At 38.4% G+C, this 25,385-nt stretch overlaps 1 protein-coding gene across 1 annotated transcript in view; it reads left to right on the forward strand.

Moving 5' to 3' along the window:
- Nucleotides 1-15,480: 15,480 nt before the first annotated feature.
- LOC149081066 (uncharacterized) overlaps nt 15,481-25,385 on the forward strand; it is a 65,234-nt gene continuing 55,329 nt past the window's right edge. The window contains exon 1 of the mRNA XM_089237839.1: nt 15,481-16,135. Within this exon, the coding sequence (XP_089093965.1) occupies nt 15,650-16,135 (486 nt within the window). The 5' untranslated portion in view covers nt 15,481-15,649. The remainder of the gene's footprint in view (nt 16,136-25,385) is intronic.

Raw genomic sequence — 25,385 nt, forward strand, 5'->3', positions numbered from 1 at the left:
TTAGATTAAGTTATTGATTTTAAGTTCATATTAATTATCAGGTTTTGTGTATGAAATTGTTCCTCTTCATAAAATTTCTTAGTTATCAGTAATCTCTCGAAAGTGAAAATTTATAATTTTCTCAATTCATCTCTAAATCTGTTTCCAATGAAGGTTATAGAATCAAAGAAATTTATGAGAAAATATTATTTTTTGGATATTTATAAGAGTTTTGTAATTTTCGAATTTATGTTATGGTACAACTGTGATATTATTATGCTATTATTTATGTGCGTGATGCCGTTAAATCGTTAGTACACTTTAATGATAAATATTCAATTATGAATATTAGAAAAATGATCGAACTCATGGAAATATATTTATCGAAAAAATTAATATTATAATTGCTTATACAGAATTAAAATGCATTGTATTTGTTGATTGTCGATAAGTATTTTATCTTTGGCAATTCAAGTTACGATTAAAAATTAATAAGTCTAGACAGAATTAATCATTTTTTATCAATCCAACTGTTGTCGTCATATATAGATTTTTCTTATTTTTACTCATATTTCACTTATATAATTTACAATTACAAATCTTACCAGATACTTTGGTCACGTTAAAAATACCGTTTGTTTGAAATATTATATTGTACTATTTGTTCTTTACATTTGAAATTTCCAATTTTAGATCTATTGTCATTCTATAGCAGAGTTACCCCAGACTTTTTGCTCCATCGCCCCTTTCTTCCGAATTTTTTTCTCTCTCATCGCTCCCCAACTTGAACCAACACGTAGCCGTAATTCCGATCGCCCCCCCCCCCCACTTCCCGTACCATTTCATTGTTTCCCAAAGGGCGATATTGCTTACTTTAGGAAACACTGGTTTACGCGTATCAAATATTTTGAGTATCTTACACTAAATTATAGATAGCGATAATATCTACATGGATTGAGCTCACCCCCTGTCTTAAAAGATCCCAGCAAGATGGAGTCTCTTCTTCGATGTCCTCCCTCAGCAAGATGGAGTCCCTTCTTCAATGTCCTCCCTCAACAAGATGGAGTCCTTTCTTCGATGTCCTCCCTCAGCAAGATGGAATCCCTTCTTCGATGTCCTCCCTCAGCAAGATGGAGTCCTTTCTTCGATGTCCTCCCTCAGCAAGATGGAATCCCTTCTTCGATGTCCTCCCTCAGCAAGGATGTTATCTTCTTTATCTTATGATTATCTTCTTTAAGACAGCATCTATTGTAATATGATATATCGAATTATCATCTATTAAATGCATTTTTATGATTCAATGTGATATAGGATCTCCAGTTACCCATCCCCAATATTTTCAAAGCCAAAAAATAATAAAAATTAATATATGTTTTTATGTACCTGTACCGTATCTCTCCGTATTAGCCAGCATGCCGGGAAACAGCGAGGGAAAAACCAGCATTCCAGGAGACACAGATTCTGGAAAAATTCTACTCTAAAAATTCATTGAACTGGCCGAATGCTTCTTACTGCGAACCTCGTTTTTCCCAGCATGTCGGGAACAGAGCAGACCCGAATATTCAGATACCAGGTATCCCTCGAGTTTTATGGCATGCCGATTAATGCTATGGAATACGGTAACACAACTTGGCTCTCTAAATTTATCAATTACATAAGTTGAGGTAGGAAAAATTATGATCATTTAAATTTCCCCAAAGATATTTGATTCACGAATCCGTATTTCATTGTTTTGCTCTGTAATGTATCCTATATTCAAATAAAGTATAAAAACATCTCTAAACTTTTTGATTTTCTCATTGGTTTAACCAATAAAGTATTTGACTGATTATTAATTTACAGTAGAACCTCGTTATAACGGACTAATAGTCATTCGTTGTAATGGAAAAATCCGGTTCATAACAAATAATTCTTATAAGGAGTGTAATGCTACATCATTGAAAGTACAACAGTTAGCTGTGAAAAGTTATTATAGATCAAAAGTAAAACAGCCTATAGGTTGAATTTAAAAAGATGTGTACGTATACACTGCATTAATATTAATTTTTCTGGCTGACGAGAGCAATATGAGTCACTCAGCGCATACAAGGTTTACTCAAAACAGCGATCGATGTTTAGTCGCTCGCTTTGGAAATTCTTTTTAAACGATTAATACTTTTTTAAATACTTAAAATGAGTTTCAAACTCGTCAGATAAAAATTTTACAATTTTTTTACAACTGTTTTAGCTGCCCGTTATTGGCGAAGTCCGTTATAGTGAGGTTCTACTGTAGATTGAATTGATAGCAGCATAGAGTATGACACCACCTCTGTTAGCGGGAACATTTTCTGAGAAGCTTTATCAGCTGAGGTATTACTGAGCCAAATAATATAAGCTAAACCGTTATTGAGGGAGTCTATTGCTGTTCATTCGAAACTACTGCTCATAGCAAAGATTCCCAACACTCTTGCGTAACCCCTGATGATTAAGTTGCTGTTCCACGGAACCCTTTATAGTAACAAGTCTGTCCCTACAGAACCAAACCTGGACCATTCCCTCTTTGCCCATTCCTATTGCCCACTTTGGGAAACATAAATTCCTAATAAAAGTCTTTCCCCATACATAATCAACCGCTCATATCCATAAGGAGCAAAACATGGAAATTTTAACCATAGTATAAAATAAAACATCAATTGATAACTAAAAACGGCTATGTCTCCTTACTTACCCAAACGGGGATTCTTAGACACGACTTGTCGGTAGCTCGAACCTCTTCAGCAGGTTCCCGGACCTGCCATTCATCTACCAACTGAAAAAAATATATATAAATGTATTAGGTTTCACACACACATCATATTTGAAGACACTGAAATAGTTACATTTTGAGAATAAAAGAATTACCAATACCTACATTTAGCGGGATTACCTAATTGATAAAACGAAGGAGGTCTTGAGGATTCTCCCTCACCGTACGGACGACAATCCAAAACTGAAGAAAAATTGACTGTTGCTCTTTCGAATATTTTCTTACAAGAATGCATTCAGGTTAAACAATCACAGTAACAGTTAAACGCAAAATATTGTTTGATATATGGAAATTTTTTTTCTATATTCCCCTCTCTATCCATGAATTAAATACATTTGACCTAATTAATGAATTTCTTCGGTAATATAAATGTTGTAGCTATATAGCCTAATTGGAAATATACGGGACATATAACTCAATTTACTAGATCAGAAACCTTCGACCTGATGCTTGTGCGCACATAGGTGCTCACTGAAATGCCCAAGAGCATCCCATACGGTTCGTTTCAGTCATAATACGTTCGTTTCGGTCATCGCAAAATATTCATGTTTGACCACTTAAAAGATCCAAGAACTGGTATAATGTTGATTTGTGCGAAAGCATATTTGAGAGCAGCTTTATGGGTGCTCATCTACGATAGACGTTAACGGTGCTCGTGACTCCGATAATACAGAAAATTATGACTTATTTATTACCCTATCATTATGAATTTAAACTCCGAGAGGAGTGATCGTTGGAGTAACATGTTACATCATTGATCTTCAAAATACGTTTTTCGACGCTTTGTATGTCAAATATATAGATGTTACTGCCAAAGGCCGAAGTGTGGCCAATTTACGACGGGGCCGGCCACTTCGCGAAATGGGGAAGAGTTTTGGCCAAATTCCGAATTTCAGAGATGATTCTTATAGTTTAAAAAATTGAATGCAGATGGCAGCACATAACGAGCATTACACAAAAAAAACTTCACGGAAGGTTCACTCTATACATGCACACACATTCCAACATGTACCGATTCGTTAGAAGTTCCGCAGAGGAATACGGACGAGGTGCATGTCTGGTTTAGTAGTAGATTTATAAAAATACGGAAACTGGGATCCATACAGGACATTAGCAATTACCGCCAAAAAAAAACTGAAATGCTGCGAATTACAGATAAAGAAATTTTCAATGGAAAATTGCAACAAAAGTTGCAACATACAGCCAAAAAAAAAAAAAGTTGTCATAAGAAAGTAAAGTTGTCTGTTATAGCCGGAAAGGTTGTCAAAAAAAGGAAGTAAAGTTACCAATGACAGTTAAAAAATTTTCAAAGGCCAGTAAAATTGAAATGATAGCAAAAAAATAATTACCATAGACAAGTGAAGTTGCCAACTATCGCTGGAATTGCTGAAAACTTACTTACGATGCGAAATAGAGGGCTACTTCAAGTCGCAATGGGTAAAAATGTAATTCATCCGAAAAACATAGGTGCTTGATAAATATGTGAGATATATTTTTACGTGACTATAATTAATTATAATAGAGCCGGAATTATCATAATATAATTTGTAGGTCATGAAAATAATCTGTTGATTGCCAAAATTTCAGTAATGCTCGTTGAACAAAAAAAAGAGGACATTTTATGAAAAAGTTGGGACGGCCACAAAAGGGTGTTTCGTAAAAATACAGGCTACCCTACATACTGTATACAACTTTCTGGCCCACGAGTGATCGAAATACTGGATACCTGGCCCGTGGATTAAAAAGGTTTTTGCACCCCTGCTATAGAATGATTGAATCTTATAATGATTGAATTTTGCTATATTTTTGCAAGTTTGATTAAATTAAAAGCACATATGTATGCTCATTCAAATGAGTGGGCCATCAATGGGACATTATCAAAACAACCAATGCCGATGACGAATAGTAACGTGATTATATAAAAGTTGTGATTATGATAAAAGTTGTGATTATATATAAGATAAAACTGCACGTATATTTTTCACTTGTTTTTACTTTTAATTAAACAAGCGAGAAATCACAGTTATCGTATGCTGTTGTTTCCATTAATGTATATAATGCTGTTATCTTCTGAAAGATAAAATCAAATCAAAGGGGAGCAAGTTATCTGGAATCGCGGTACCCCTCGGGCGGTGATGCCTTAGAAGGTGAGTACATTTTGCCAGTGGATAACTTGTTTTCCAGAGGAGATCGACGCTCACATCTAGAGAGATGTGGAATTCTCGCAGTGGTGTGCACTGCTTGAGATATTGCCCTGGTGCTAAGTCCTGTCTGAGTTCAAAGGAATGGAGTCCACCGACTAAATTTCCATATTAAGAGACATTGTTATTATGTGAACCGTATATTATTACTAGAGCCCAGATTATATGCAAGTGCATAAGTGCATATTTTACTACTTTTTATAGTTAATGCATATATAAGTGCATGAAATCATCGAAGTTTTAGAACGTGCATATTTTTTAGCATTTTTTTCCATTGATTGCATTGTAAAAATGCTTTCAAGATTATTTTTATCTCTTTCAATTCTTCAAATTTTAAGAATTTCTTTAATTTTTCCAAGAAAATATTTTACCATTGAGCATTTATTGTTTATTTTGGGCATATTTTTAGGCACTGCATGTATTTAGGCGCATTTTAATGCATATTTTTAGGCACCCACAAAGCCTTTTGCACCCCTTCCACAGGTTGATCCTGATTGGATTGCCCTTTGATGATATACACGGGAAGTCTGACCAATACCTTCTAAAGCAGCTTGCTCTAGAAGGTGTTGGTCTGACACTGCTGTAGTGAACTTTGCTACGTACTCACGGGGATTATTTTTCACACGATTATATAGACTGAACGCACTATATTTTAGCTTGGGTTCAAGCTCATTACTAATTACTGGTTCAAGTTGAGCATCAATTAATGGAGTGCTATAGATTGCTGTTGCTAGTTGGTGCGAAGTACTAAGTATATTGAGAGCTGCCGTCTTCTTCATCATGGTTTCTCTAAATTCCAGAGACGTTGATCAGCCAATGGCAAAAACAACCATTTGAGTAATTTCAATACAGTTCCTTTCTATTTAGCTATCGATGCGATTCATGGTGGTCTTGGCTAGCCAATGGTTACCAGCTCCCCCCCCCCCCCGAATGCAAAGTGGGCCCACATCACACATGATCAAGTATTTCAAGGGGAACATTAAATAAATGCACCAAAAGTTTGCTTCTTTTTTAATATCCCACCTACCCACAAACCAGTTGCGGTCATAGCTTTCCAGTCATACAAGAAAATAGTTTTCACGAAGAGTAGGTTCTTTGTCCCATAACCACCGCAGCTCCGTTCCTCGCCACATCATACAAGTGCATAGACGGTACAGCAGAGTTGGGGGAAAGGGTAACCAGCCATTCACGAAAAATTGTATCATTAGCATAGGGGGTAGAGCGAAAGAAGATAGATAATTCTCCCTCCCCATTACCCTGCACACCCTCAGTGAATCACACCCTCCACCCCCGTTCGAAGATCATGTATCAGCTTATGTACGGGAGTCCAGCAAATCACTCAAGGGCAACGCATATGACGCGCTGAGTGAACACAAAACAGTTAGCCAACTCCTTCCTATATCGCTTTCTTATAACAGAGGCAGAACGGGGTGGGGGGGGGGTGAATTCTGTAGAGGTCTACATAGAAGACTTATCAATAGGGGAGTAATGTTAGTTCAGGTGCCCATAAACTAGGAAAATGGTTTTCTTGTTTTTGGCATTCCCAATAAAAGATGCAATTAAGATCATTTCATATTTTAATAGAGGGTGGGTGAGATAACGTAAGCCTATTCGAACACCCTCGCCACCTTGTCATCAAAAGTCAGCAAATCCGAAACCCTCTTTCCCCATTATCGATGCTGACGTAATACTTGAATGACCCCAAAGAAATAATTTCAGAGTTAATGAAAATTGAGGATTAATGAAAGAAATAATTTCAGATTTAATGAAAATTGAGGATTAATGAAAGAAATAATTTCAGATTTAATGAAAATTGAGGATTAATGAAAGAAATATAATTACAGATTTTCATAAAAATTCAGAATATATGAAGGAATAATGAAAGAAATTACTGAATTGATGGATATTGAAATTCGAAACTAACGGAAGAAATAATTTTTAAGAATTGATGAAAGCATTCGAAATGGTGGGGGGTGGGCGGTGGAGTCACCTGTTTGGATCAGGAATCACAGGGACTCTTTGGTCCTCAACGAGAAATGAAAATATATTCATTTCACCGTTTGCGGCGAAATCCCATTCGCAAGACGCATGAGTAAACGTATTATGAATTTTTTATTTTCTTAGGTGAAGCTCAGACACTTTGTTTCTTAAAAAAAATTCACTTGATATTTTTGTCACTTCTATTACACTGAGTGCCCCCTCCCCCCCAAAAAAAAGCGCAGGCCCGATGGAAACGCACCTGTCGAACACCTATGAGGGCGCAGTTCTCTCTGCATTTATCTGTAGAAGGTGCTGCCTGAACTCGTTGAATGGAAATTTCCAATGTTTGATTTACTATTTGTTGATTCATACTGTTCGTATCGCCATCTACTCTCGAAATTACAGATGACTGTAGCGGTGATAATAAAAATCGGATCATGAAGCAAAAATTTTCATTTCAAACGGTTCCCTACGAGCAAATCCTACAAACTGAACTGAATGGCAAGTTCAGTTCTTCCTTCGGGGCTTAACGAAACCTTCAAAACAATTACTGTAGGATAGAGCAGAAGTGACTATATATACAGTCAAACCTCGTTAATGAGACACTCTTGGGAGAGCAAAAATATGACTTGATATGCGGAGTGACTCATTAAACGGAGTAAGCCATAGCTGTGCCATTTCCTGCCTGAAGAAAATATGGACTTCCAAAAATTGATCCGGTAAGCGGAGTGACGTGTTAACCAGGGGACGCACTAACGAGGTTTGACTGTATACTATATATACTAGGGTGACCATACATACCGTATTTCCTGGGACAGTCCCGGTATTTTCTGTTTTTTTGGCCGTCCCGACTTTTTGACAAATGTGTCCCGGTTTTTCCGGTATTTTACACGAAGCCCACTTGATCTTTTTATTCTTTATTGAAGTCAAAGATTGAAAATATTTTTCAACTCATAAATTATATTATGATAATTACAACTATAAATGAGAATATTAATCTCCCACATTTGTCTTGGTGAACGTTTTTTTTTCGTGGAATTCATTTTAATCCACTGCAATTTGCAGTAATGCTTCATTTCCCGCCCATTGTGATTTTTCCATAATTTCAACAATATTTGGCAACTTTGTTCGGTTTTGGCGTAGTGTTTGGCGATAATTAGCGATGTCCCGCATTTTCCCGTATTTGGAATCTCAATTTACCGTATTTCTCTCGAGGAAATATGGTCAGCCTACGTATAGTTAACATTTTTACTGAAAGTTATTGAAAAAAATCAGAATACAAAATAAATTGAGATTCCAAATACGGGACATCGCCAATCATCGCCAAAAATGACGCCAAAACCTAACAAAGTTGCCAAATATTGTTGAAATTACTAAAAAATCACAATGGTGGGAAATGAAGCATTACTGCAAATTGCAGTGGATTAAAATGAATTCCACGAAAAAAAGTTCACCAAGAGACAAATGTGGGCGATTAATATTCTTATTTATAGTTGTAATTATCATAATATAATTTATGAGTTGAAAAATAATTTCAATCTTTGACTTCAATAAAGAATAAAAATTCAAGTGGGCTTCGTGTAAAATACGGGAGAAACCGGGACACTTTTGCCAAAAAGTCGGGACGGCCAAAAAAATAGAAAAGAACGGGACTGTCCCGGGAAATATGGGACGTATGGTCACTTCAACTATACGTGGAAATTGAACTAATTGATATTGTTTGCGCTGCCATCTACTTTCAAAAACGCAGACGACTCAAGCGGTGATATTAAAATTAAGATCAAGAAGCAGAAATTTACACTCAGTAACGAGCAAAACCCATAAACTGAACTGAATGGTAAGTTCATTTCTTTCTTCGGGGCATAAGGAACCGTCCAAAACAAAGAACTTGGGATAAAGCAGACGACAGTAGAAATTTTCATTGTGCACAGTTCCCTACCAGCAAAGTCCAGAAACCGAACTGGATTCTTCAATGCTTCCGTCGGGTACAAAGCCGCTTGAAAGATCTCTTCGCAGCTTTGGTCGGGTATGAGGATACAGCCGCCGCGACATCGAATTCAAGGAAATCACGTGACTCGGTGAAAACTCAGTTCCTGCCTAGCAATTTCCCCATTGAAATGTACAGTTCAGTCCCTAAATATTAAAGATAAAAAAAAAAGGATATAGAACTCATCTAAAGATTAAAAAAAAAATTATATTATTTTTTTATTTCATTAATATACTGGAATAATTTCTTTCTTTAATACTGGAATTTTTCTTCATTAATTCTGGAATTATTTCCTTTACTAATTATTACTTCTTTCATTACTGGGATAATTTCTTTCATCAATTTTGAATTTGTTTCTACATGAATGCTGGAATTACCTCTTTCATTAATTTTGGAATTATCTCTCTTCCATTAATTCTAGAATTTTTCTTTCATTAACTTTGGAAATATCTCTTTACTTAATTCTGGAATTATCGCTTTCATCATTCTGGAATTATCACTTTCATCATTCTGGAATTATCACTTTCATCATTCTGGAATTATCACTTTCATCATTCTGGAATTATCACTTTCATCATTCTGGAATTATCACTTTCATCATTCTGGAATTATCTCTTCGCTTAATTCTGAAATTATCTGTTTAATTAATTCCAGAATTTTTCTTTCATTAATTCTGAAAATATAGCTTTCATTAATTCTGAAAATATAGCTTTCATTAATTTTGGAATTATCACTATCATCATTCTGGAATTATCACTATCATCATTCTGGAATTATCACTATCATCATTCTGGAATTATCACTATCATCATTCTGGAATTATCACTATCATCATTCTGGAATTATCACTATCATCATTCTGGAATTATGTTTCATTAATACTGGAATTATCTCATCGATGCTGAAATGATCTCTTTCATTAATTTTGGAATTATCTCATCGATGCTGAGATGATCTCTTTCATTAATTTTAGAATTATCTCATCGATGCTGAAATGATCTCTTTCATTAATTTTGGAATTATCTCATCGATGCTGAAATTATTTCTTTCATTTATTGTTTTAAATTCCTGTGGATGTACCATAAGAAAATAACGGGGATTGTGTTTGTTTTCACCGAGTCACGTGATCCTCCGACGAAGATGTTGGGGGCGAGGGGGACACCGTTCTCTTTCTCTCTCAGCACTGCCAAGGCGGAGACCGCTGACGTCATACTCCCTTCAGCGGGGCTAACGAGAAAGAGAACTCTTTCTCGTTAGCCCCGCCCTTCAGTAATATAAGCTTTATGCCTATCATCAATTCGTATTAGCCAAAAGTCCTGAATAATTATTATTGTATTGTGTCCATTGTTATGTCCATATTGTTTATGTCCATTCACATTTTTAATATTTGGACACTCGTCTGTAGTTTCACCAACTCATCGCTAGATGGCTGTACACATACCAACAGGTCTCATACCGAGCAAACTTGTTCACAGACATGGAACTCGAGTTGAAGTTTTCATCACCAGATGGCAGCAGCAGCATTTTGATTTTATTTAAATTGAAAACCACGTACAAATTTCATCTCGAAACATTTGCTAAAGCTAAATAAAACAATCATGTGTGTGTGTGTGTGTGTGTGTGTGTGGGGGGGGGGGGGAAAGAGCGTCGAATCTTTATGTGAAGTTTGGTTCCCGTTTTAACGAATACCGTTATGGCGAAAATCTCGTTTTAACGAAAATTTTTCTAATCCCCCAGATAAGTTTACGTAGGAATAATGTAAAAATCTATAATTTTTTACAACAAAATTTCATTGTTGCGAAGTGATTTCTCGGTTCTCTTCATATAGTTCATTATAACGGGATCCGATTGTATTTTTCTCGTGGGGCTCTAACTCCGTGTCAGTAACATTAGGAAGGTGTCCAATTAACGTACCAAACAAATGCGCCCAAAATTAGTGAAAATTACACAAGTTTTTTTTTGTTTTCAATTAATTTTAGTGGGGGCACCACAAGACATTTTTGGGGTTCCTTGCTCTGATTCACCACTATGCGTTTTCACAGTACTGTGTGTTCGCATTTTTTTTTACAAATTAATTAACATAAAATTTCACATTTCATCACTGTGCAGGGTCGTTGAGTTCGGGAACGAGAACATATTTTTCGGCCCCCCTCCCTCTCCGCCTTCCGGAGTAATTAACGCATGGGTCCACCCGGGTACGGCGACCCAGGGGCCTCAAGAGAAGACGGGCACTGCATAAATCCGGAGATCTGGTTGCAATTTTCTAGAATTAACCAGATGGGGTTTCAGAAAAATCACTTGGTCGGGGGCCCATGATGCTCTTAAGACGGCTCTATAATATATATATTTTATACACATATTTTATGCCTATGATAATTTGTTTGAGGGGCTACTGCTGGGTCCCTAGAGGGGGGGGGGACCCTGAACAAAGCAGAAATTAGGGACCCATTGGATGATGTCAAAGGTGTGTTAGTGAGTAAAAATATGTTATCTGTCTGGACTAATTTTCTTTACCACTAATTAATCAAATTAACCACTCTGGGTGTTCTGATCGTTGCCGCCGCCCCAATCTCCCCACGAAAATACGCCTCTGAAATCACTCTTTTCATCACTCACAATGCTTTCACACTTTCTTGGTCACTTTTTTCGGTCTATCTTTTGGTCGTTCATTGACCTGGTCCCCAGCACTTTAGGTCACGCTTTTGGGTAATTACTATGCTTACACACTTTCTAGGTCTCTTCCATTCTCGTTGAATCTCTAGGTCGCTCTTTTCATCGTTCACTAGCTTGGTCCATTGCTCTTCTTCTTTTGGTCACTCACATGCTTCCACATGCCGTAGGTCCCTCTCACGATCGCTCACTGACCTGGTCCCACTCTCTCAAGGTCTTTCACATGCTTGGTCGCACATACGATTGCTCACCGACCTGGTACCATGCTCATAAAGTCACTCACATGCTTGCAAACTCTTTGGGTCACTCAAAAACTTGTATCCATCTACAGAACCCCCCTCAATTATACATTCGCCACCATCTCCGTAAGATCCTACGCCAATAATATAGCGTTCAGACCCCTTCCTCCACATATATTTCTCAGCCCCCTCCCATTGTTTCTAGTAGTTTTCTATCTATGATGATCGACCTGGTCGCTTGTTCTTTAGGCCACTCTCAGGCTGCGGTTATAGTGGAGCGAACAGGTAAGCAGTACGAGAATTGCGACTAGGAAGAAAAAAATGCATAGGGGTGGAGGAAGAGACATCCACGCGTAGTAAAAGACAAGTAGGCTAGAGAAAATGGCCGGAGGGGTTCTGAAATGTATGGGTGTGATGATGATGATGATTCCTCCATGGAAGAGGGAGAGAAAAAAAAATTAGAGAAATGGACCAATCGGCAGATATCGCAAATCAGCACATCGAGGTGAAAACGAATATGTTTGTTCGATGTCCACTTCGTTGAGTGGCCTCTTTCTTCGGTTCTCGAGTCTGTACGGTGTGGAACAAAGCAATTCGTCGCCAAATTTGAATTTCATCAAGTATTCCACTTTGAGTGACGTAATAATAATCACTAACTTGAACCAATCACGATGAGCAAAATTTCTATAATGTTGCTAGAAAAGTAGGATTTGCTTATACCCTTCCCGTACTTCGTGGTCACCTCACTTTGTACTCGTCCTCATGGTTACAAACGTTTACGGCACATGCTTGCATATTAATTTTGGTAAAAAACTATGTAGGTTATCCTTTTGGCTGCTCATTGATCTGGTCACTCGCTCTAACGGTCACTTTTACAGTGATTTTAGCAACAGTTGGCGACTTTTCTTACCTTTGGTGCCATTCTGATGATAATTAGCGATGTCCCGTGTTTCGAATTCTTATTTCCCGTATTTTTCTCGAGGAAATACGATCAGCCCAGCACGGTTGAATCTCTTTATAACTGACACCCTTGGCACCGAAAATTTTGTAGGCTGATGGGTAGGCGCGGATCCTGGGCGATGCGTCGGGAGGGGGCGATTGACTTTGCTGGTTCGCTGGATAGTCCTGTATTTTACGTAACACACCAGTTTTTTCCATATTACTTAAGCTCTTGGGATGGACGTTCTCTCCCATTGTCCTCTTCTGGATCCACGTCTGCTAATGGGGAGTATCCGTTAATGGATATATTAATGTATATTTCGATTCCCATTGACGTAATTGAAAACAGTGATCATTATCGGGAGTAGCGCCCGTAATGGGGGGGGGGGAGATTTCACTGTTTTTGTTTATTATTTCAGCCTAAATTTAAATTCAATTTTGTTGTCTTTGACATCATTTTTGGCGACAGTTGGCACTTTTCCGTTTTTCATCTCACATGTATTTGTCACGATTGAACGTTTGATTTCGTGGAATTCCTTCTAATCCACGGCAATTTGCAGTAGTACAGCATTTCTTCGCCATTGGAAATTCTTCGGTGATTTTAGCAATAGTTTGCTTGCCTTTTTCATCATTTTTTGGCAGTTTCCCGTATTTTCTCGTATTTAAAATCCCAATTTTCTGTACTTTTTCCAATTAAGTATTGGCAACCTTATTAATATTATAAGTATTAATTTGTTACATATTATACATATTAATTTGTTTTTCTTGTGGAATTTATTTTAATTCCCTGTGATTTGCAATAGATGGTTGATTTTTCTTTGTCATTGGCGAATTTTTTTTAGACGATTTTATAAACAATTTGTATCTTTTAACGAAACTTGGCGACATCACGGAATTTCCTGTATTTTGAATTCCAATTTTCCGTATTTTTCTCCAGAAAATATGGTCAGTCAATTCATCTCATAAATTTGTCATGGTCATGAATAAATCCCGTTTGAATTTTTACACAATCTCAATCACTTTTTCTTTTACAATTTTTCAAATGAATATCGATCATAACATCGGCTTTTTTTTTCACGCAGGTGGGATTTAGTGATTCTTTTTCCCTGTTATAGGTAAGACCATTCAAGTGTTACGGCAGCAAGTTTTTAGCTATTTTTGAGCCCCCCCCCCCCCACGTTGTCAGCGAAACTCTGATCCCCTTTCAACGAAATTTCATCTAATTTCGCGAAAAAGAAATCGGAAAAAAAACCCCTGAAAACACTTTTTCCATATAAGCTTTTCACAAGGAATCACGTGTGTAGTTATTGAGCGGTCGATAGTATCCACCCTGTATATGTTGTTACTGCCGAAGTCGTATATGTTACAGCGGCCAATTCGAGAAATGGCCGGAGATCCGTGGCCATAGTTGGATGTGCTGGTGTAAGACGGTCCGATGGATGCCAAATTCATTTCTTTCATCGCCCACTGGCCAATTTCGTTGTAAATTGACCCTGCCAGTGTCCGAATTTCGGGCTTTGGCCAACCATTTGGCGATAAAAAAAATACATGATTCATGACCATTGCCAAGATTGACCATCTTACCACAGTACATCCGTAGGCGGGATAGACTTGGAAGTCTAGGGGGGCACGTTCGTTATTTCTGGGGGCACGATGATGATGATGTCAATTCATATATACATTAGATCATGAATGAATGAACGCCAGGGTCTCTTCCACCGGACTTATTCCGTTGCCGAGATCTCTTCCAGCCCAGCTTCGTGGCAGAGTCTGGAACAAAGTGTGTATGAGTGTGCACCTAACAGTCTGAGTATGTAGCTAGTGTTGTGTATGATATTTCAGTGCTGCCATCTATATTTCAAATTGTGAGTGAAGTGTAATGATTGAATATTTGTAACGTTGTAGGCCTGTTGCTCTCTGTGGCGAGACTTTTTAACGGGGAGATCGGCTCGCGTTTGCGCCTTGAAGTTGGGAACCACATAAAACCAACTTCAGCCGACTACCACTTTGGGGTTCGAACCCGGATCCTCGCATGACGAGTTCGTCACTGTAACCACTCGACCACCACAGCGGCTATATGTACATCAGTACGTCGATCAGTCGACTCTACCTTTGACACTGAAGGAGGGGGGGGGGTTGCGCCCCTCAGCCTCCGCCCCCCTCGTATCTCCGCCCATGAGTTCATCGAATTTTGTCCAGGGATCTCCGACTACTTCGCTAATTGGCCGTCCAAAGTCCGAATCATTTCTGCAAAAATTGATCATTTTAATCAAAATATTTCGTGAAGAGGCGGGTCACTTGGCCCTTAGAAATATTAACACTAAATATGTGTGGTGTTGTTTGGCCGCACTTCGGGCTTCTAATTCGGGATCTAGTCATGAAAGACTTTTTTCCCATCAATTACGTTTCAATCCAATGCCATTTGAAGTTTAACACCGTTTGACAAATCTTCAGTGATTTCAATCATAAAAATTTGCAATTTTGTTTGACTTAGCGACAGTTGGCAACTTTCAGTATTTAAGATATTGAATTCCCGTGTTTCTCTGGTAGAAATATGGTCAACCGAATCCAATATGTACTTCTTTTACGATATTTCTCGTATCATTACGAAAAACTCATCCGAAAATCCTATTCGCCGAAACGAGTCACGTTGCAGACGACACGCCGATGACGTAGGGGTGCATTTTACCTCCTCCGGCGGTAAACACACGCACAGAAGACGAGGACAGACAACTTTTTCCTGTGTGATCGAGCTCAGATTGCGTCTGCTCTTTGTGTCGTTTAAAGGGACGCGTTGAATGTCTTAGTTACTCGCTGAATTCCGAGTTCGTTGTTGTTTTGTTGTTGTTGTTGTTATTGGAATAAAGAAATGTCCGCTCAAGAAATACCTCCAGATGCCCCGCTGCCAAGATTGTGCCACCTCGTGAAATGGGCCGATTTCGACGGATACGGCTTCAACCTGCACGCCGAGAAGTCGAGGAGCGGACAGTTCATTGGCAAAGTGGACGAGGACAGCCCAGCTCAGCACGCTGGACTGAGGGAGGGCGATCGGATCGTCGAAGTGAACGGAGTCAACATCGCCAACGAGAACCACAGGCAGGTCGTCGAGAGGATTAAGTCGATACCCAACGAGACCAAGCTGCTGGTCATCGACGAGTCGGCCGATCAGTACTACAAGGAGAGGAAGATCGTCGTCAAGAGCACCCAGCCAAATGTCAAGTACGTCAAGACGCCCGTGCCCCGGCCGCCCGCCGAGTCCGACCCCCCGAGTTACGAGAACATCTCGTTACCCTCCATCAAAGCAAATGCCGAAAATGGATTCAATAACAAGTCTCCTGGGACTACCATCAAATCGGTAAGCACAAATCTTGCGATAAAATTCATTTCGTACGATCATATTAACGAGTTAGGGGTTTTTTTTTGTCGGGAGGGGAGGGGGGAGGTACCCACAGGCACCATTTGTGAAAGCAGGATCGCAACCAGGGCCGTCTTAAGAGCATCATGGGCCCCTGGCAAGTGATCTTTCTGAGGCCCTACCAGGCAAAATCTCGGAAATTTCGTCCGGATCTTATTTTTGTGAGGCCCCGGGCCATGTCTGGGTGGGCCCATGCCTTAACACGGCACTGCGGTCAACTAGGGGAGGGGGGGGGGTGTGTGTGCGTTGAACCATAAGGCGCAAATTTCACTCGTCAACCTCTTTTAACATTACAGGGGGCGTCAAAATATGTATTTGCTCCTTCTGTCAAGCATCTAGTTGCGACGTGAGTGAAAGTTGAAAAAAGTATATCACAAGGCTCGTCATCTTAACAGCTGTATTAGCTCCCTGGACAAAGTAATGCTCTGGGAGGGGGAGCATTTGTGTCTTATGCCCTGCTTGCTGCACATTGGAGGGTGGCGAGTTCACGTTTTAATTGCTCCTTCATTACAAGAGGGCAATGTAATATGCTTGCCCAAACTGATGAAGTGTAGCCTATAGTTGCATCTTTGTCTTTGCCCCTCCCCCATCTGGCTCGATGTGCCGGTCTAAAGCCGGGTTTTCCTAGGAGCAAGTTTTCTGTGCTGCATGCAACGTGAATCATCCAGTGCTTTACGCCCTCCACTCATCAATTAGGAAAGCGATACAGCTGTTTTTCTATAGAGTGCAACATGCCAGCGCTTTATGTCAGCATGATTGGCTGACTGCTTCTGGAGGAGTCAAATGTATCATGCACATCTTCTTTTCACTTTAGTTGAGTGTTCTTCCCCTTCTTTTCTGTCTTCTTCTTTTGCTGAGTAAAAATATGTGGATGTGCAGATGACAGAACAGATGTGCCACACTAGGAAAACATAACATAGCAAAATGCATAGCGTGATAATGTCACACGTTTCTGCCCTGGATGAAAATGGTTCTATTTGGTTCAGGAGGCACAGAAGAACCTGCTCCTAGGAAAACCCGGCTTTACATGCCCTTGCATTGAGACGGTCCTGTTTGCCCTGGGTTCTGTTGCACATATTCATAGACATAAAGTTATTAAAAATATTGAGGGGGGCTCAAAACTCATATTTCCTCCCTGGACTGAGTAATTTTTCTGGGGGGCCCTATATGGCTAGAAGTACCTGCTAGTCAATTTACATATTTACTCTTGAAAATTGTAACCAGATCTCATTATCATGGGGTCCCCGGTCTATGCCAGGTGAGCCAATGCTTTAGGACAGCACTGTACTGAGACACTCATATGTAGGAGGAAGTTGTTGAAATTGAAAAAAAAAAAAAAAAAAAAAAACCTACTTAAGAGCCCTGCTACAGGATGTGAAGGGGGGGGGGGGTAAGGATATTTTTTATTTATTAAATTATACCTAACGTGTGATCAGCACGTATTCCCAAGAGATCATTTCGATCTGTCCAGGGAATTTGTTAGTGTTAGACATCCGTGCCCGACCCAGGATTCGAACCCAGACCTGCATAGTCAGAAGCTAGCTCCCTAACCACTGGACTACCAGGCGGATATATCTATTAATATATTGGAAGGGGGGTTACTTTAACAGAATTCAAGAATTGCTCATGTAACCAGAGGGTCACTGTGATGCATGGGGCCCCAACCGGGGGCCTAAAGTGTATCTACATGGTGAGATCTGGTAAAATGACTTTTTGAGAGAGTGTTTTAATATGTAAGCGAGAGATTACTTTCCAGCTTAGTATGGGAGCCGCATGATGTTTTGCATCAAACTCTCACTAAAGGGAAGTTCACTGAATTCTATCCTGGGGTCCAGTGATTCATCTTACGAAAGAAAAAAAAATGTCTATTATAAATTTACTTGGAGAATCAATTGAATAAGTAGAAAGGATAATATTTCAAGACTCCAGTTTGACAACTGGGCACCCCCCTCCCTGATATAGCATTCACTTACATATAACTCTTAAAAATCCCAACATTACATGAAACACTATTACAGTATTTATATCAGGTATCTCAAGTTGTGGCCGATCTGGGGAAGGATCAGGACCTCAAATACATAAGAGAACCTCCATGATAGCAAGATGTGGTACATGTGTTGATGCAGCAATGGGGTGAGCCAGGGCTGCAATTAGTGGGCAGCAGGTGGCCTTAGACCTTCCCTTAACATTACATGGGGTGCCAAAATGCATGCTTGTCTCAGGTGACGAGTGATCTGATGCGCCGTCTGTTTACTGCATTATTGTAATAAAACTTGGAAAAAAAAAGGTTTCAATCCATAATTCATGAACTAAAACATGACAACTATCTATGCTGCATAATACCTTGCACAACACAAGTTTTATTACAAGTGTTGTGCAAGGTATTATGCAGCATAGTTGTCATGTTTTAGTTCATGAATTATGGATTGAAACCTTTTTTTTCCCAACAATACTTTTACCTACGAAAACAAAGGGCTTTTTAATGGTTTTATAACAGTATATTTTTCACATATTTACAATAAGGAGTTTCCACATATTTACAACAATGTGTTTTCAATAATTATTCCACATACAGTTAAATCCCATTGAGGCATAGGCCTATTTACATAATCAAATCTCCGCTTTTTCATTCCAACAAAAATCAGTTAATAAGGGAAATCATGGTACATGAAATATTTTAAAATTTGTCTCAACAAAGTTGGACTGCATTTATACCAATATTTCCCCACATATTTACAAGATTTGATTTTTAGAGAATTACTACAGTGAAACCTGTCCAAGATGGACACTGTATGAGATGGAAACTTGTTTAAAACGGAATCAAAATATAGTCTGTTCAGTGATTAGTGCTTTGATTTGCACCTTTATAAAATGAAAATCTGTCTAAAACGGAACATTATTTCAGTCTCGTGACATTCCATTTCATACAGTTTTCACTATAATAATTTTTTACACGGAATTTACAACAACAGGTTTTTTTTGACTATGTTTATGACAATGAGTTTTATAATGCGATCTTCACAAAAATGTATTTTTTACATGCATGATGTTTACAACTACCCCAGTAGCACACAGATACAAAAATAAGTAGGCCTAGAGATTTTGATACCATTTGACGTTGTTACTGATATCATTTGATGCAGAAATGGCATACATTTGTCGATGTTGTTCGACATAGAGCAATTTGGATTATTTCAAAAGAGACTATTATACAAGATATTCTCCTTTGAAACGAAATGCTGTAAAAATGAGAGAAACTATTTTAGAGTAAAAAAGAATATATTTAGGTGTTTATTGAGTGAATGCATTTTTAGTTTGATAATTGGACCCGTTAAAATTTTTACCTCTTTCTGACATTCAATATTCATTCAACATGCCAACGTCAGACCGGTGTTGGTACGATATCATAACATTGTTGTTGTGCTACTTGAGGAATGCATTTCTTACATGATATTGACGACATTAACTTTTACATGGCTTTTGCAATTATAGTTTTTTTACACTATACAGTGGAAATGGCTTTAAAAGTCCTCATTTAAAACATTCTCTTACTTAAGAACTCATGTGTTCAGATTTTCTTCCGATGTTGAAACATTTAAGGCTATTATTCATCTCCCAATTTATATTCTACAGCTCTGATGAAGAAATATTTAGTGGAATACATTGCATTTGTATTTCCTCCATGATATTCTTAACTGTGTTTTCTGACACAATATTTCAGTATTTTTTAAACGAGATTTAGCTTACTCAAATATGTTTTGGTATGGGTATACTTCTCACAACAATGGGGTTCATATGCTATTGGCAACAATAAGTAGATAAGTAACAGAATTATCATCTTGCATTTGATGACAATAAATATTTGACTAGCATTGCTCAATAATTTCTGTTGACTGTATATCTACTTGAGAAATGGAACTCTATCCCAATCACTAAATGCTGCTGTTAGAAAAATATCTATAAGGCTATATTAGACCAATGATACATAACCTAGAGCAACTCAGATTGGTGTTAATAATGCAGGAAATATTATTGTTGCATTTGATCAAAAGAATGGTTAATTATTGATTTCTAGTGACCAGTCTGTTTCGGTTCGTAAATTGTAATTTCAGAAATTTTTTGGAAGTGATTTCAACAAAATATTCCAAATGAATGTAGCTATCTATTTGAGATTTTTTTGTGTTGCCACACACATTGCACAGAATTATCATGGAAAGGACTTCAGAGTCGGTTCTTGTATTGTCGCATTCATTAATTTCTATAAATGCTTACCTGTAACACAAAAAGGGTGATGGTCACATTCTTTATTTATAATCAAAGTGACCAAACATTTTGTTTGCTATATCTGGAGATTCATCATATTCAATTCATATGTTTTAATGGGAAAATATGGGTTCATTATATATCTAAAGGTTTGTCATACGCTGGGTATTATAGGGGGGGGGGTGGGGTTTGAGAGGATAAATATCAAGTTTATGGCATTTGCTTAACACGTCTTTTGTTTTAAATCATATTCATGGGGTATTTATTGCGGTTATCAGGGGAATAGAAACAAGTGTTTATATATTTCTTGAACATACCTCAACATTGATTATTCTTAAAATATAATCAGTGGTATTGCTTCGTCTATTAATATTATGTATAGAAAAACACTATGCTTTGATGAATTCTTGAATGAAAATTATCACACTTTCAAGAATAGTCTACATCACAAAACAATTCAGGTTTTAGTACTTAGTAGGGTAAGTACTAAGGTTTTAGTACTTAGTAGGTTTTAATAACGCCTGTGGTCACAGGCGTTATTAAAACACAAGTTATTGAAAACATTGAAAGGGCTCAGAATTGTTGGGGGTGGGGGAGGGGCTCTCAAATCTAATATTTCCATAGGTTACTATGAAGATTATGCAAATATTGGGGGGCGCTTGAGTTTATGTCTATTTTTGCAGTTTCTTTTTTATCACCTGCTACAGCTACCTCTTTCATTTTGTCTTCATTTTTGGTCTGGTTAGACAACCTAGGACTGCAGGGGGGGGGGGGGATAGGTTGAGCTCCAGGATCAAGGCTACCCTGTACTGCGAAGGGGATGGAGTCAGGGCTGTTTTAAGAGTATTATGGGACTCGAGCAAAATGATTTTTCTGAGGCTGTACGTGACAAACTCCAGAAAATTTCAACCAAATCTCATTTTTGTGAGGCCCCTCATCTTGTGGTCCATGTGTTAAGGTGGCACTGGACTGGATGGGGTTGAGCCTAGGAGAGAGTTGAGTACCATATCATAGCTCCAGGTTGAGAAGCAAATGATTTAGAGCATTATTCAGATTTAGAGCATTTCTGGAAGGACTTGCTTGAGTTGTTGAGAATGACAGGGCTCTAGCCTGGATGTTGAGGATCAACCTGACGATTTTTTTTTCCACACTATCAATTTACCAGAAAATTAATGTAAGTAGCCCGCTAAAAATCCTGACCCACGCAAGGTTGGGTCCATGAGTATGGAAGTTATATTTCAAGTCATAACTATGAATTTTTATCAAAAATGTGTAAAAAATAGAATAGTTCTAGGTCACTTGGAAAAATATAATTTTCTAGTAGGCGTGTATAAATCTTTTCTCTCTTGCTCTAGGTTTCTAACTTTGTTAATATAGAGATAAGCATTTATCAACCTTATGTTATCACTATTGTAGTATATCTATCAAGAAATATGTATTATCCCATTGTTTTTTTCCCTGTGATTTTGATGGGTTTTTTTTTTTTTTGCTTTTAAGATAACGTCTTATCTTTGCAATTGCTTCTGAGATTTCGTTGGTCGGAATCGCGCTTGAACGAGATTACACAAAATGAATATACACTGTACCTACCTCTCAGCTAAAAGACAGGGGAGAGAAAATTGAACTGATAATGGGCCGGTGCATAGGGAAATATTTTATTACGTGATGCAATTTTATCGAATAATACCATCATATAAGAGATGTTTTGTTCAAGATCAAAGACGCCAACATGTAGCTACGGAATGTCGTTGCGATAAGTAGTTGGAGGGTACTTCAGTTTACGCCTCCGGATGCCATGAAAAATAACTGTAGAGTACGCCCCCCCCCCTCTCCAGAGGCGTCGGAAGTGTTTCGAACGTGTGGATGCTCGTCTTGAGTTTCACGTTTGAAATTTTGGTTTCCTGAATGAGTGCTTTTCGAAGGGTGCGTCTCGACTCCTAGAGACGTCGTGGCGTATTTTCCCATATTTAGGGTCCTGATTCCCCATATTTTTCACTCTCGATGAAGTATGGTCTCCTTAGTCATTTACCACATTGATTGTTTTGGACACTAATAGGTGGCAACACCAGTTGTTGTCTTTCTTGTAGACATCATATTTCATTCCATTGATGGAAATTGTATTGCACGGCATTATGAATATGATACATTTATTTGGCGTAACGCTTCATTAGTCTATTTTCAGTTCCATTATATTATGGGAGTATCAGATGTACTGAATTTTATCAACATTCCTTTAATTTTACACACCAGTGTATTATCAGTATTTTTTTTTTCAAAACCAAAGTTTGCAAGTCGGATGCAAACAAGTATACAGGGTGCCCCCATAAATTCTTAATTAGCTTAAAAATTCATTAAAAAAATAGGAATTGGTGCGGTTGATGAAAGCGGAATTGAATGCGGTTTGTGAAGAAAGTTATTCTCACGAAACAAAGGTGAAAGTTTTTCCTGGTGCAGAAAATAAATTTTTAGTTCATAATTTTTGTCGATATAAAAGGTGCTGCACGAAAGCAAAGTACTGGAAATATGCAAATCAGAGTCCTATAAAATGCAGGGTGTATGATTAACAGCTCATTTCTGAATTTTCCTATTACTGGCGCTTATATAAGGTTTTCATTGTGATGTTGACACATTGGTGGATCAAGCACTATTGGTGAAGTTGTTTTACCTCAACTACGGAAAGCTTTACGAACGTTTGAGACACAGAAGACACTAGAGAAAGGTTCAGGTCCAATCAGGTCGATAGAGGACACGTGCAGTGCTTATCGACAAAAATTCGAACGCCTTTTTCCGTGCTTAAAAAAATCCCCCTCCGTGAGAATAACTTTTCACAAAACTGCTTTCAAATGTACCAATTCCTTCAATTTTTAGGAATTTTGAAACAATTTTCAATTTTTAAATTTACGGGGCACCCTGTATGTAGACGAGATGGCACTGCAACACCTAATTTGAATATTGCTCGAATCGTGTCATTAGGAAAAATGAGAGAAAACCATTACACGACATCTCTCATGCTAAATTTTTCTTCCCAATTTCGAAATTTTCATGCCATTTGTGAAATTGCACGCGATATAAACGAAAAACAGACAGACAATATCGTCTAAAAGAGGAATGTCGCATACGCGGAAGGAAAAATAAAATTATGTATATGCTCTCACACAATATATATTGTGACATGGGAATTGCTGAACTGTGCATATCTGTTCTTCTCTTGTTTTTCTTTTTCCTCGTGGTGATAACATTTCTTTTTGAATTTTCCTATTTCGCAATTACTGCCGTCTATTGCCTCTCTTCGCAGTTACCCCATCCCTTCCATTCGTCTTCCATTATATGCATGGTAGGAAAAAGAAACGCACTCTCTCTCAAATAATTTCAAAATGGAGGCTAAAAAGAGAGAGAGAGAGAGAGAGAGGAAAAAAGAATCTTAGTCGGATGGAAATGAAGAACATGGAACTCTCGCTCGTAAAGGGTTAAAAAAATGATGATGGTCGAATGATTAAGGGTAGGGCTCAATCTTAGATTCCGCTTCTGCCTCAAGTACTGTGCGTACGTACGTCTTGTCTGGTTGTTCTGTCTTTTTGAACGGGTGGCTGCATCTGACGCTTGTTGGCACATTCCCCTTGCTTCCACTCCCCCAGAAATTCAACTATGCGAGGAGGAGTTGGTTGGTTGTTGGAGTTGTGTGCCAAGGACATTGAGGTCCTTTCTTGTGTCGAGATGGGTTTGATGCCTGTGGAATTATGTAAGAATTTGTTTTTTGAAGGTTTTTCCCCCTCCGTATGTCACGTGGTGTGTGTGTCACCAAAAGTATTCGGACACAGATTGGAAGAGGGAGAAATGTTATTTATTTGAATAGGATCAATGCGTATTTGGACCATATCTGGCGGCTTAACGACTACCTCGATCAGGAAATTTTATAAGGAATTTAAACCATTAGGCCACTTTAAAAAAAAACCAACTTCTGAGAATTTGTGTTCGTTTGCAACTGCAAAAAAGAGTTGAATTTCGTGAATTTAATTCGACTTTTTTTTAGTATTTATTGGCAGTACTACATTACTGTTATTTCGAGCACTTTTTGGGAGAATGTGGGACTAGCCTATGAAATTTATGTACTCTGGTCTGCATAGTCTCTAAAATTTATACATCCGACCATCCCTCTTCTCAAAATTTTTTTTGTGCTCAGTACCATCCGCCTCAAGCTATAGGATGTTATGTCCCACTTATTGCTTCTGTCATCCCCTTCCCAATGTTCATTTAGCCCCCAGGTCATTCACCCTTGACTCTTTCGCTCCAGCCATCATTTACCAGTGCCTCTCTCAGCCATCGTTTATAAAAGGGCCGTACGCAGACATCGTTTACCGGTGACCGAGGGAAGCCGCTGTGGTGGTCGAATGGTCATAGTGACGGACTCTTATCGCGAGGATCCGGATTCAAACCCCACTGTCGCCGCAGTGGTGGTCGGCGGAAGTTCGTTTTCTGTGGTTCCCAACTTCGAAGCGCGAATGCGAGCCGATCTCCCCGTTAAAAAGTCTCGCCGCAGATAGCAACAGGCCTACAACGTTACAATTATTCATTCATTATACTTCAATCACTATGAGTTGAGAAAAAACTCGTAGTTTAAAAAAACTGATTGCAGATGGCAGCACTACACGTAACAAGCATTACACAGAAACAAACTTCACGGAAGGTTCACTATACGTACAAACACATTCCAACATGTATCAATTCGTTAGAAGTTCCGCAGAGGAATATGGACGAGGTGCATGTCTGGTTTAGTAGTAGTGGTGACCGAGGGAAGCTTACGGAATCCGGATATCACTAAAACCACCGTTGCCCGGCCACTAAGGGCCCAATGGGATGAACAAGAATAGCTCTCAGAAACGACCATTAGTACCAGACTAGATTTCAGCCAGGTTTTGCCAGGGGTACC

The sequence above is a fragment of the Pholcus phalangioides genome, unplaced genomic scaffold, assembly GCF_987345545.1.
Source record: "Pholcus phalangioides strain wild (caught in Gottingen) unplaced genomic scaffold, Ppha-v1.0 ptg000010l_1, whole genome shotgun sequence".
Lineage (NCBI taxonomy): Eukaryota > Metazoa > Arthropoda > Arachnida > Araneae > Pholcidae > Pholcus > Pholcus phalangioides.